Raw genomic sequence first — 13,664 nt, 5'->3', positions numbered from 1 at the left:
TTTTGATTTCTTGCTTTTCTTAAATGGTGTTTGCTGTCGCACTGTCACATATATACAGTAATGTCTGGTTTTCTTCTCAGGGTTGAGTTTCATCACTCTGTCTGTCAAAAGCGCTCCGCCGTCGTGAGCGAGGGAGAGCGAGAGGAAGAGGAAGAGAAAGAACAAGTCCAGTGCCCCCCTCCCCTCCCCCGACAGCATGCATCTCTTGTTTTACCGCCACCTTTGTGTCACTCGCTGCCATACAACAACAACCACCAACGGCTCAACAGCAAATGAAATCTCGTCCACAGCTCTTTCTCTCCCTACCTTCCTCTTCTTTCCTCCGACACAGTGGGTGCTTTCTTTAGGGGGGCGGGGGGTGGGGGTGGGGGGCTTTCAGCACTCCTCAGTGTGATTCCTTCTTCCTGTTGTACTTCCTACCTCCCTCCCCTACAATTTTTGTGTCACACCAACAATCTCTGTCCACACCTGTGTGACATAAACAGTGCACTGGAAATACAGTATGTAAAGTTTTAAGTCAAATCTATTATTATCATTACTATATTAATATTATTATTATATTATGTCATTTGTATAATTCAAATTTGATGCCAGTGGTACCTAGAGTTGAAGTTTTTTTTTTGTTTTTCTCTTTCTTTTTTAGGAAGCATGGTTTTTGTCCCAATATTAACAGTGGCTGTTTTTTATTGTGGTTATTAAGTGGAAAATTATATTGGCAGTTTTTGTAATTTGCTTCATGTTTGTTATCTATTACTGCACCCAAACTCATGGTCAATATTTCTTCTTTTTTTTCGGAAGGGGTGTGTTTGATGGGTGTGAGTGTAGAGAGTGAGTGCTTTTGTGCGTTTGTGCTTTGTTTATTCAAAAGGAATGACTTTGTAGAACTGAAGGAACCTGATTCCCCTCGTTGCAATGTGAATGGCTGGATCAGCTCGTTGTCTTCCTACATCTTCAAACAATCTACTGTTCTATGGGAGTTTAATCCTGAGTTGAGTTTGCATGTTCATGAAGGGGCCTGGGACGAAGAATCAATGTGGTGGAAAGCCTCTCCACTCCCAGTGGTGAAGAGTGAAATTGCAGCTGAATCATGAGAAGTTGCAAATATTACACACAAATATATATATATATATATATATTTATTTAACTTTAATCTTCATTATTTCCTTCCTTTGATGTTGCACTTCTGCCATATGTTGCTCAACAGCAACAGCTTATGAATCCCACTGAGCAACTTTTAAGGATGTGTTTTTTTGTGGCACTGAAAAGCTCCTGGGTAGGGCTGTTGGTTGCTAGACAACTGTTGAATATCACTATATACTCTTTTCCATTAAGTGCAAATAACTTTTGCTGAGATTTTGTCTAAGTTCTTCCATTGAAAATGACAAACAGAACAGGTCGTACTGTTGAGGCGTCCCTTGAACATGACACAGAAGTCCTGTTCCACCTGCTGACTTGACTGTTTCCAACTCGTTGTTTCTGAACTTTTAAGTTTTGTTTTCAATTTTTCAGTATTTCTGAAAAGCTGAAACATGATAGATTGGTCTTTTGTTTATGAAGACAAGTTGATCAAATTTTACTGCCCGGCACTGCAGTCGCTGGTAGTGGCAAAGTTTGAAATTTGAAGAGTAGAATTGAAACAAATTGCAGAAATGGAAATGGAAATATGGTGATATTCCTTAATATAATCATATAAATAATTTGGAAATCTAACTTCATTATGATTTTCTTTTAATTGACAAAAAGCCGCAACACAATATTTGAGTTTGTCTGAAAGAGCAGAAAGAGACTGTTTGCTTTGTCATCTGGTTCCTCATTTAAGGGCAGTCCGTCGTATGTGCGTATGTATGTGTGTGTGTGTGTTTGTGTGTGAGAGTTCATCCATGCTCTCAGTTTAGTAGGCATGTGTCATGTTAGAGGGGAAGGTTGGGAACAGAAGGCTTTATTTCAGAGGACACATCAGTCCTCTGCCTTCATCCCAGGACTGAACTGTTCTCATGATTTGATGTGATTTGTCATGATTTGTGTTTGGACTGTCATGCTCTGTGACCTGTGTTACACTTTGTGTGATACACAGTAACGTGCTTGTGCCTGGGTCGTTGGGAATGAACAGATGGACTTCACAAAGCTGAAAACTGATTTTCCAGCTCCGCTTTCATTTCCTTGTGCACCATTGGCTGCCTTCACAGTCGTCTTACCCTGATTGGTCAGACAAAGATAGATGAGACTGGGCGGTTGATTTGGTGATTCGTCCTCAGGTTCATATTTATTTGGATTCTGTATTTATTTATTTATTTATTGTGGTGAATAATTCTTTGTTGCTTTTCTTTCTTTGTGGTTTTGCTATTGTACAGCTCATGTATTCTGTCTGTAGTTGTGCAGAGGGACACTGCTCCATGTAAAACACCACCAGTGTGTTTGAAAGGAGAGTGCACCCAATCTGTATCCTGCAAGTTTGACCTGAAACACAGACCAACATTGTTTGAATTATCATTTTTGCTTCCCTGCTGATTTTCTTCATAAACTTGACATTTATCATGTTTTGGACTTTCCTTTTGGCTCATTTTGTCCATTGAGCAAACGTTTGGAAACAACGGCTCTTCAAGCTGAATTCACTGTTTTCCCGCCATCCAAACATGTGCCCCCCCCCCCACACACACACACACACACACACCCTCCAGAAAAAAAGAAATAGCAGCATGTGCAGTGCAAAGGTGTTGTTTCTCTGTTCTTCTTTTAGTGTGTTTACTAGCCTTCAACATGACTTTAATAAGAGTCACATATTTAAACGAGGGCGTACACAGTATTACACAACTGCAACTAACTATACCATCATAGCTGCATTTTCTCTGCATGACCTCAACAGGACGACTTGTTTTTGGTGTTTTCCTTTCTGTTTTTCCTCTTCTACTGAATGCTGGTATAACACACCTTTCCCTTTTGGTTTTCTCAGCTTTTTAAAGGCATATAACTATTTTTGTCTCAAGATGATATAATGAAGATGACAGTGATTAGAGGATGACTATGAGGTGATGTGATGATGATTATTTAGCATGCTTTACTACACGGCTCCATGTTGTCAGTGCAGAGCAGCGGCTTCTTCAACGTTACTGAGAGAGTTGGAGGAGAAGTTGTTGAACTCTGATCCAGCTGACAGGAATGAAGGCGCTGCAGGGAGGGAAGGAGCTCCAGCAGGGGGCGCAATCACACAGAGTAAAGCACCAATCACAGCAACATCTGAATAGCAGACTGATGATTTTAGACAGGTGTCACCATCGACTACCAGACAATAATGCTGCATCTTTGTGATCTGGACAACAAAAGTGTTGAACTGATTATAGTTCATTTTACATTTGTATTTACAGAAATGCATTTCTAATTTATCAGTGTTTAGATTGCATATAAGAAGGAAAATCTAATCAGTCAAATCAATAATATACAAATAAGTCAGTCGGAATCCGATTGAAAGTTAATCATACCATCTGCAGTAAAAAGGTTAAACACAGAATAAGATTACTCTTTTTACTTATTGATTGTAAAAACTTCTCTAAGCAGGAAACACAATATTAGATTCATAAGGACATTCAATCTGGATGCAAATGAATTGAAACCCCCCTGCAGTTTAAATGAAATGATCTTCATCTCTCCACTTTTCAGTCACATGAAGCTTCACTGAGATGAGCTGCAGTGACTGTGATCTCTCTGAACCTCGGCCATCTTCTTCCTCCACACACTCACTAAGCTGCACTGACAACACTGAGTCTGCTCCTCTTCATCGTCTTTCACTCTTCCTCCTCATCGCCCTGTTTCCAGCCTGATTCTCTGCTGTCTCTTTCTTCTTCCCCTTTGTCTCTTCGTGCCTCTTTGTCTTTGGTCTGTTTGATCATATTCATCCTCTAGTTCTCTGATTCTGCAGATTATTGCTCTGTTCTCTTCCGTGCTACACGTGTTTCTGCTACTTACACAAAATGTGTTAAGGTGTTATCAATAAAATGACAGTTTCAATAGAAAGTGAACGTCTCTTTGTGTTTACAGCAGATATCTTTGCACAGCATTTGCACTGTGTAACTATGGATACACACAGAAAAGGGATGATGAAACACAGGATTTAATATTTGTGCACAGATCAAATGATTTCACTTACATGAAACCTTTCAACAGTGACAGTGGTGACAAATGTATTTCTCTCAACCCTCCACATGACTTTGTGCTTCATGTTTCTCTGGATCATAAACTTCCATCAGAGAAACAAGCTGACGTTCAACCTTTATAAATGCTGCAGGATGAAGAAACACAAGCTAACATGAGAGAACCTCAGCCTCATCACACACACACACACACTGTAAAAAGAAAACAGCTGATTACATCACAACATCTTCATCCTGGACAGTGAAACACACCATGTTATTAAAAAGCTCAGAGCAGAAAATAAAACATGAATGATGGAATAAAACATGTTTTCACAAAGATCAGATTGAAATCAATTTTTCAAGAAATCAAATCACAAATGATCACAACTTCAACCTGCAAATAAGATGAGAAAAACAAAATCAATGCTGAAATAATTCTATCCTAAATTAGTTTAAGACTTAAACTTTTCATCGTAATTCATGGAACTTAAATTCAATATTAACACACGTGTGTCCATGAATAAAGTTAATCAAGGTCATAAAACATCTGTCATCTCAGTTCTCCTACAGTGAATAATTAAATAAAAAGATTAACTCCACCACCAAAACAGAAAATCACAGAGAAATCTCAGTCTGACAGATTTTGAGCTCTTTGCTCTTTGCATCAGCAGCTTCTCCAACAGAGAAATATGGAAACAGTTTCTCAGTGAAAGTGTCTCTGTGAGTGTAGATGTGAGTCGTGTCTTCAGTGTCGTAGAAGGACACCTCCCCCCTGTCATAGTCCAGCTGGACTCTGATCCTCTGGAGACTCTTCATCACTCTCACTGTCCCACCAGGTCCATCAGTGTATTTTCCACTACGATGCAGCAAACACCATAGTCCAGATTTTGGTGAAGCATCTCTCTCCCCCTTCCTGTCAGCTGACTCTTTAGCCAAACCCAAAACCCAGTGAGGATGGTCTCCCACCTCCACCTCCCAGCTGTGTTTCCCTGAGCTGAAGCCCTCAGAGCCCAGAACAGTGGCATATTGAGTGTTTCTCTCTGGATTATGAGGAAGCTGTTGGTGTGTGTCTCCATGTCTCACACTGGTCAGGTCATCAGACAGACAGAGAGATCTGGCTGCAGTGTTTGGGTCCAGAATGACAGGAGTGAAGGTGATGTTGTCCTTCATCTTGTCCCAGACTCTGAAGGACAGGTTGCCCAGGTGTTTGGCCACATCTATCAGGGCTCCTGAGAGCGGCTGTGGATCTGACAGTGAGCACTGGGATCTGGTTCTGCTCTGAGTGGCTTTGTTAGTGCTGAGGAAGGACAGGTTGTGTTTCTGCAGCTCTTCTTCAACAGCACAGATACTGTCTGAGAGAGAGGAGAGCTTCTCCTCAATCATCTTCATCTCTCTGGCCATCACCTTCCCCTTCTGCTCCTCTTCCTCCCTCAGAGCTGCCAGTCTGGACTCCTCTTCCTCTTTCAGGAGCTGCTGGAGCTGGTTGAACTGGGCTCTGATCTGCTTCTCTGTGGACAACAGCTGCTTCTTAGAGTGTTGAAACATTTCATTGTATGTTTCTTTAGCTTCTTTGTATTTCTTCTTCTTGTCCTGCAGAGACTCTAAGTCAGATTCCAGTTGGTCCTTCAGCTCACTGACTGCTTGTCCTATAGGAACCACATTGTGACTTTGATGGTGAGGAAAGTCACAGAAAGAACAGAAAGCTCTCTGCTCGTCCTTACAGAACAATTTAGGCTCTTCTTTATGTTTCCTACACACCAGCTCCTCTTCCTCCTCTTTCTCGTCTGTCTGAGTCTCAGATGGTCTTAACTTCAATTTCCCAACAAAGGACTCAGCAAGTTCCTTCAAAGTAAAGTTCACTCCAAGATTCTCTTTTGATGATTTCCTTTTACAAATCGGACAGTTTTTGTTTTTAGTTTGTCCCCAGAATTGTTGCAGGCAGTTGGAACAGAAGCTGTGGCTGCAGCCCAGAGTCACAGGATCTCTGAACGTCTCTGTACACACATGACAGCTCAGGTAACTTTCCATAAGAGCAATTTTCTCTGCCATTTGCTTTGATTTCCAGATTGTCTATTTACTGCAAAACTCACCAAATTGAAGTGGTCCCAACGTTTTGTCTTAAGTCCTACAACACAAATGTCTTGTGAGATCTCACTCCCTGTAATGGCGTCTCGGCTCTGTTCCGTACACTTTACACTTTCACTTTCTCTGGCCTCTGATTCAGAAATGATGCAACACAACAATGTGACCAGCAGATGGTAATGGCAGCACAATTTCAGATTTTATCTTGTAAATGTCACTGTGTCATTCCAGTATATACTATCTCCAAACATTAAAGATCTCTAGATCCATAAGTAGACACAGAGAATGTATATGGAGAGTGGCTATAAAGATGGATGATCAAATAATTAGGATTAAAAATCATTAATCACCATCTTTAAGAGTGGCAAGATAACCAAATTATCTTCCGACAATATGTGTTCTGCTTCCTTCAAATCTTGATTAAAGTGTGGAGACAAAGCACAACCCACTTTCAGTCCAGTATTAATATTATGAATAATCGTGTCATAAATATAATCGCTCAAGAAAACTGGTAGATTTTTAGATTTTTCTCTGGTAGAAATTTAGATCCGGTCGGCTCGTCTTTAGCATTGAAGTAATCGTCTTCAGCCTGTTTGAATACCTTCCCTTTTCTCCCATTTAGATTTTAAGCATTACTCTGCCCAAAAGTTTTAAGGACAATCTTATTTCCTCATAGACGGTCATACCTCATGTCTCCACTGCGGGGCGCTGTAAGCAAGCTCACCAACCCCTAGTATGGTGTGTAATGGTAAAGCATCCATCCCTCTCGATGGAAGTACCAGGTTCAAATCCTGGAGGGAGTCTCTGGTTTCTACTACAGCGTCCTGCAAACTCTCTGACCTCTGACCAGATTTCACTACATCAAGATATTCATGAAGTGATTCAACTGAGACGAGTAGAAGTCCCAAACAATTAATGTATAATGTAATCTTCCTAGATGTTTCAAAGTTGGTATCTGGGCCTTTAAGGCAGCATGACTCCTACAGAGAAGTGAACGATGACTTCACCAACGTCATTTGAGTCAGAACACCACTTTGGAAATAGGTTTTCAATATCACAAATGTATTTTAAACCTAAACCTTCAGTTCCCTTTCATTTATTTGCATTCACGCTTCACCTGGATTCATTTGTGGAATTTTGAAACAATTCTACTGTCGACTGAGGAAAACCAGTGCAAAAATGTCTCCAGCCAATCAGGACAGACGATTCATGTGCTTAACTTTAACCAAAAACATGTTCATAAGGTTTCCTGTTATGAGGAGCTTGTGCTAAGCAGTTTTCCTCATGGCCTTGATGCTGTGCACGTTTTGCGATGCATTCTTTATTCGGTCTGAATAACATTTTGGATGCAGTAATTTCAAAAATTGAGATGATCTGCCTGTCTGTGGTTTGTCCTGTCTCACTCACAGCAATAGGCTGTGGTGTCCCATGGCCCTGCAGAGGATAAGCAGGCATTGAGAGTGGATGGATGAATAACTTATCTAACCTATGGTTTTTTTTCCACAATTCTGGTATTTAAAAATGCAGCCATCTGAAACTCGCCGGTCACATTATTATGTCACTTCAGCATAACCTTTGCTGGCTGTGGGTAGTTGCTGTCACTCTGCTCGTCATCCCTTTGTCTAAATTAACAGAGACGTTACACCGCCTGGTTCTCTTTATGGTTTTAGTTCTCTTCTTTTTCTCTGTCTTCATTTCACCTTAATCTATAAAATATCGCAAAGGAGAAACACACATCAAGATCAAAGTCCAAGTTCAAAGTACAAAAGAATTCAATTGTTTATTATATCATTTGTCTAACATGCAGGTTTGCCTTTGCCCTTCAGCTAAGCAGCGCTGGCATCGGTAGTCATGATTTATTACCACAGGATTCCACTGTATGTCATTTCATCTGCTATGAGGAAAACGTAAGCATATAGACTCAGTACAACTAAACTGGGCTTTGTATGCAAGTACATATTATTCAAATCATTATCTTTCATGAAGGCAGGAGTCGCTACTTCTAACTGTATGGTGAGGAGGGCATTTCAGTTTGTGGTTTTGGTTTTCATAATTTTGCTGTTACATATCCTTCACTCAACCTGAAATCAGCCTGAAATCCTCACGAAATCCTTAGAAAATCACAGAGAAATCTCAGTCTGACAGATTTTGAGCTCTTTGCTCTTTGCATCAGCAGCTTCTCCAACATTGAAATATGGAAACAGTTTCTCAGTGAAAGTGTCTCTGTGAGTGTAGATGTGAGTCGTGTCTTCAGGGTCGTAGAAGGACACCTCCCCCCTGTCATAGTCCAGCTGGACTCTGATCCTCTGGAGACTCTTCTCCACTCTCACTGTCCCACCAAGTCCATCAATGTATTTTCCACTACGATGATGCAAACACCAGAATCCCGATTTTGGTGAAGCATCTCTCTCCCCCTTCCTGTCGGCTGACTCTTTAGCCAAACCAACAGTCCAGACAGGATGGTCTCCCACCTCCACCTCCCAGCTGTGTTTCCCTGAGCTGAAGCCCTCAGAGCCCAGAACAGTGGTATAGTTAGTGTTTCTCTCTGGATTATGAGGAAGCCTTTGTTGGTGTGTGTCTCCATCTCTCACACTGGTCAGGTCATCAGACAGATAGAGCCATCCGTTTGCAGTGTTTGGGTCCAGAATGACAGGAGTGAAGGTGATGTTGTCCTTCATCTTGTCCCAGACTCTGAAGGACAGGTTGCCCAGGTGTTTGGCCACATCTATCAGGGCTCCTGAGAGCAGCTGTGGATCTGACAGTGAGCACTGGGATCTGGTTCTGCTCTGAGTGGCTTTGTAAGTGCTGAGGAAGGACATGTTGTGTTTCTGCAGCTCTTCTTCAACAGCACAGATACTGTCTGAGAGAGAGGAGAGCTTCTCCTCAATCATCTTCATCTCTCTGGCCATAGCCTTCCCCTTCTGCTCCTCTTCCTCCCTCAGAGCTGCCAGTCTGGACTCCTCTTCCTCTTTCAGGAGCTGCTGGAGCTGGTTGAACTGGGCTCTGATCTGCTTCTCTGTGGACAACAGCTGCTTCTTGGAGTGTTGAAACATTTCATTGTATGTTTCTTTAGCTTCTTTGTATTTCTTCTTCTTGTCCTGCAGAGACTCTAAGTCAGATTCCAGTTGGTCCTTCAGCTCACTGACTGCTTGTCCTGTAGGAACCACATTGTGACTTTGATGGTGAGGAAAGTCACAGACAGAACACAAAGCTCTCTGCTCGTCCTTACAGAACAATTCAGGCTTTTCTTTATGTTTCCTACACACCAGCTCCTCTTCCTCCTCTTTCTCTTCGTCTGCCTTCTTAATTTTCTTTCCTAATGTCAGTTCCCCAACAAAGGACTCAGCAAGTTCCTTCAAAGTAAAGTTCACTCCAAGATTCTCTTTTGATGATTTCCTTTTACAAATCGGACAGTTTTTGTTTTTAGTTTGTCCCCAGAATTGTTGCAGGCAGTTGGAACAGAAGCTGTGGCTGCAGCCCAGAGTCACAGGATCTCTCAACGTCTCTTTACACACATGACAGGTCAAATAACTTTCCACAAGAGCAATTTTCTCTGCCATTTTCTCTTTCACCCAAATTATTGTTGAATATCCACTCACTGAATCAAAGTTCCCTAAATCTTCTTCTTCTAATCCACCAGATGATGTTTCTCAGTGTAGATCTCACCCCCTGTAATGGCGTCTATCCTCTGTTCAACAATGCATGAATCTACTCATCATTCTCACCTCCTCTTTCACAAGTTAATCACTAATCATTACTAATGCAGCCAATAAAACACGTGGACGATCTGTCCTGTAGGCTGTGGGACAGGATGGACAGGATTGACTTCAGCTGTTTCCTTCTGGTCCCAAACACTGCAGACCTCTCGTCTCTGTCTGGTGACTTCAGCACTGTGAGAGATGTAGACTGACAAAGGAAAAGGAAGTGGAGGATTTCTGCTTGAACCAAATTTTGCATCTGATGTTTTCAGCATACAAGAGTAAAATGCATGAGTGTGTGAGTGAAAGTCAGGAGGCTCAGAATAAGAAACACCATCAGACTTTATTAGAGGATCAAAGTCTCACTCATGGTTGCAGCTCATGAAATTAACTTTTATCATCCTGCACTTTAGACTACAGGTGTCTCTGATCATCAGATAAACCACATTAATCTCCTCTGGTCTTATTTGCTTTTAGCTTTAGATATACGAGCGTCAGACTCTGACCTCAACATAGAGGCCAAAGGACAAAACATAAAATAAACTAAATATGAACTCAAACCACAGTGAGGTTTGTGCTTGTGTTGGATTCAGCAGACGACTGGTTGGTCGCTCTCACTCTGTGTTTGCTCCTCTTCATCTACATTAAATCCACAACTCATTCTGTCCACTTTGAAGTCATGTTGCCTCAACATCACAAATGCAGCCTGGTATTCATGCTTCCTGTGTCAAAGTGTGACTGATCATGACTGTGATGTGGAGCCTCACAGAGGAGCAGCACCCACTGCACTCCAGCTGTCACTGCTTCAGATGTAGATGAGTCAAGTACATACAGGACTTTCATTATAATGTAAAACTTCTAACTATTGTAATGTGAAATATACTGTCTAAAAAAGTCCTGACAGATGAAACTAAGCTTCTTTCAGAAAACAAGAAATATGATCACACACTCTGTTCACTTTGACATTTGATGGCTGAGAGAGAGAGAGAGAGAGAGAGGAGGGGGCTCATCAAGCTCTCTATTGCATTATTTCATAACCTCATATAACTTAACATCATTCTAAACACCTCTCCCTGCTTTCTATGAACCTGAGGTGCAGTGACGTCAACACGCCCTGTATGAATCAAGGCTCCATTTTTCCTTTGTAATGAGTTGTTGATGATGTAGATCAGTGTTGTAATCACCACCACAGTCATTCCCCTCAGGAAATCTGTTACTTGCACATTTATGAACATCAGCAGAAAACCCAGGCCAGAAAACCTTTTAGATGTTGCATCTCTAGTTTAGTTTGTGATTGTTTTTGCCCAGTATGAGCTCCTGTTGAGCTCTCCTGAAAGTCTTTACAAATGGAATCAGCCTCTTCTGTGCCTCAAACCTCTTTGGCTCTGATGACCTTCATGACTTTTCACATAGAACAATGTTCCATTAAGAGATACATATTCACGTAAACTCATTTCAGTCACAGTGGCAACACCTTGAGGCCTCATCACACACACACTGTAAACAGGAAACAGCTGATTACATCACAACATCTTCATCCTGGACAGTAAAACACACCATGTTATTAAACAAAAGATCCGATTGATATTCATTTTCAAGAAATTAAATCACAAATCATCACTAATTCAACCTGCAAATAAGATGAGAAAAAAAAAATAACTGCCCAAATAACTGTATCCTAAATTAGATTAAGATCATTTTCCTGAAACCTAATCTCAGTTTCTCCCAATTTATGGTAATTTATGTGACTTTAAATTAATTTTTAAACAATTATACCCATGAATAAAGTTGATCAAAGTAATTAATCTTCATTCATCCCACTTCTTCTACAGTGAATAATGAAATCAAAAGTTTAACTCCAGCACCAAAACAGAAAATCACAGAGAAATCTCAGTCTGACAGATTTTGAGCTCTTTGCTCTTTGCATCAGCAGCTTCTCCAACATTGAAATATGGAAACATTTTCTCAGTGAAAGTGTCTCTATGAGTGTAGATGTGAGTCGTGTCTTCAGGGTCGTAGAAGGACACCTCCCCCCTGTCATAGTACAGCTGGACTCTGATCCTCTGGAGACTCTTCTTCACTCTCACTGTCTCACCAAGTCCACCAGTGTATTTTCCACTACGATGATGCAAACACCAGAATCCAGATTTTGGTGAATAAAATATCTTCCCCTTCCTGTCAGCTGACTCTTTAGCCAAACCAACAGTCCAGTCAGGATGGTCTCCCACCTCCACCTCCCAGCTATGTTTCCCTGAGCTGAAGCCCTCAGAGCCCAGAACAGTGGAATATTTAGTGTTTCTCTCTGGATTATCAGGAAGCCTTTGTTGGTGTGGGTCTCCATCTGTCACACTGGTCAGGTCATCAGACAGATAGAGCCATCCGTTTGCAGTGTTTGGGTCCAGAATGACAGGAGTGAAGGTGATGTTGTCCTTCATCTTGTCCCAGACTCTGAAGGACAGGTTGCCCAGGTGTTTGGCCACATCTATCAGGGCTCCTGAGAGCAGCTGTGGATCTGACAGTGAGCACTGGGATCTGGTTCTGCTCTGAGTGGCTTTGTAAGTGCTGAGGAAGGACACGTTGTGTTTCTGCAGCTCTTCTTCAACAGCACAGATACTGTCTGAGAGAGAGGAGAGCTTCTCCTCAATCATCTTCATCTCTCTGGCCATAGCCTTCCCCTTCTGCTTCTCTTCCTCCCTCAGAGCTGCCAGTCTGGACTCCTCTTCCTCTCTCAGGAGCTGCTGGAGCTGGTTGAACTGGGCTCTGATCTGCCTCTCTGTGGACAACAGCTGCTTCTTGGAGTGTTGAAACATTTCATTGTATGTTTCTTTAGCTTCTTTGTATTTCTTCTTCTTGTCCTGCAGAGACTCTAAGTCAGATTCCAGTTGGTCCTTCAGCTCACTGACTGCTTGTCCTATAGGAACCACATTGTGACTTTGATGGTGAGGAAAGTCACAGAAAGAACACAAAGCTCTCTGCTCGTCCTTACAGAACAATTTAGCCTCTTCTTTATGTTTCCTACACACCAGCTCCTCTTCCTCCTCTTTCTCTTCTTTCTGAGTCTCAGATGGTCCAAACTTCAGTTTCCCAACAAAGGACTCAGCAAGTTCCTTCAAAGTAAAGTTCACTACAGGAGGATCTTTTGATGATTTCCTTTTACAAATCGGACAGTTTTTGTTTTTAGTTTGTCCCCAGAATTGTTGCAGGCAGTTGGAACAGAAGCTGTGGCTGCAGCCCAGAGTCACAGGATCTCTGAACGTCTCTGTACACACATGACAGCTCAGGTAACTTTCCACAAGAGCAATTTTCTCTGCCATTTGCTTTGATATCCAGATTGTCTATTTCCTGCAAAACTCACCAAATTGAAGTGGTCCCAACGTTTTGTCTGAAGTCCTACAACACAAATGTCTTGTGAGATCTCACTCCCTGTAATGGCGTCTCGGCTCTGTTCAGCAACAACAAAATACACTTTCACTTTCTCTGGCCTCTGATTCAGAAATGAATCGCAGACGGTCATACCTCATGTCTCCACTGCGGGGCGCTGTAAGCAAGCTCACCAACCCCTACTATGGTGTGTAATGGTAAATCATCCATCCCTCGCGATGGAAGTACCAGGTTCAAATCCTGGAGGGAGTCTCTGGTTTCTACTACAGCGTCTTGCAAACTCTCTGACCTCTGACCAGATTTCATTACAACAAGATATTCATGAAGTGATTCAACTGAGACGAGTAGAAGTCCCAAAGAATACATGTATAATGTA

At 41.8% G+C, this 13,664-nt stretch overlaps 3 protein-coding genes across 22 annotated transcripts in view; 1 reads left to right on the top strand and 2 right to left on the bottom strand.

Moving 5' to 3' along the window:
* The window catches only part of camk2b1 (calcium/calmodulin-dependent protein kinase (CaM kinase) II beta 1), a 51,485-nt gene extending 49,518 nt beyond the window's left edge, over positions 1-1,967 (top strand). For all 20 annotated transcript variants that reach the window (XM_076150953.1, XM_076150957.1, XM_076150952.1 and 17 more), the window contains one exon: positions 81-1,967. The gene's annotated coding sequence lies outside the window, so the exon portion shown is untranslated. The remainder of the gene's footprint in view (positions 1-80) is intronic.
* Positions 1,968-4,251: 2,284 nt separating this feature from the next.
* On the bottom strand, positions 4,252-6,314 carry LOC143001377 (E3 ubiquitin-protein ligase TRIM35-like). The gene has a single exon (XM_076150972.1). The coding sequence runs from the start codon at positions 6,174-6,176 to the stop codon at positions 4,743-4,745; it is 1,434 nt and encodes a 477-aa protein (XP_076007087.1). The 5' UTR covers positions 6,177-6,314; the 3' UTR covers positions 4,252-4,742.
* A 2,015-nt stretch (positions 6,315-8,329) lies between these two features.
* Positions 8,330-13,269, bottom strand: LOC143001465 (uncharacterized). Its single transcript, XM_076151095.1, has 2 exons — positions 11,794-13,269; positions 8,330-9,772 (listed from the first exon to the last, which is right to left on the bottom strand). The coding sequence occupies exons 1-2, from the start codon at positions 13,219-13,221 to the stop codon at positions 8,330-8,332; spliced, it is 2,871 nt and encodes a 956-aa protein (XP_076007210.1). The 5' UTR covers positions 13,222-13,269.
* Positions 13,270-13,664: the final 395 nt, after the last annotated feature.

This window comes from Genypterus blacodes, unplaced genomic scaffold (genome assembly GCF_046128005.1).
Source record: "Genypterus blacodes isolate CSIRO-AG114 ecotype Tasmania unplaced genomic scaffold, CSIRO-AGI_Gbla_v1 ptg000053l_1, whole genome shotgun sequence".
Classification (NCBI taxonomy): Eukaryota; Metazoa; Chordata; class Actinopteri; order Ophidiiformes; family Ophidiidae; genus Genypterus; species Genypterus blacodes.
The sequence above is the reverse complement of the archived record's forward strand: the minus strand, read 5'-3'. Positions and strand labels throughout refer to the sequence as shown.

What these genes read in the sequence shown, in the direction of transcription:
- LOC143001377 (XM_076150972.1), bottom strand. Translation starts at nt 6,176, where the DNA reads ATGGCAGAGAAAATTGCTCTTATGGAAAGTTACCTGAGCTGTCATGTG.
- LOC143001465 (XM_076151095.1), bottom strand. Translation starts at nt 13,221, where the DNA reads ATGGCAGAGAAAATTGCTCTTGTGGAAAGTTACCTGAGCTGTCATGTG. An exon ending in AAATCTGTCAGACTGAGATT is followed by an intron (nt 9,773 to 11,793) that starts TCTCTGTGATTT and finishes TGGGTGAAAGAG; the next exon opens with AAAATGGCAGAGAAAATTGC.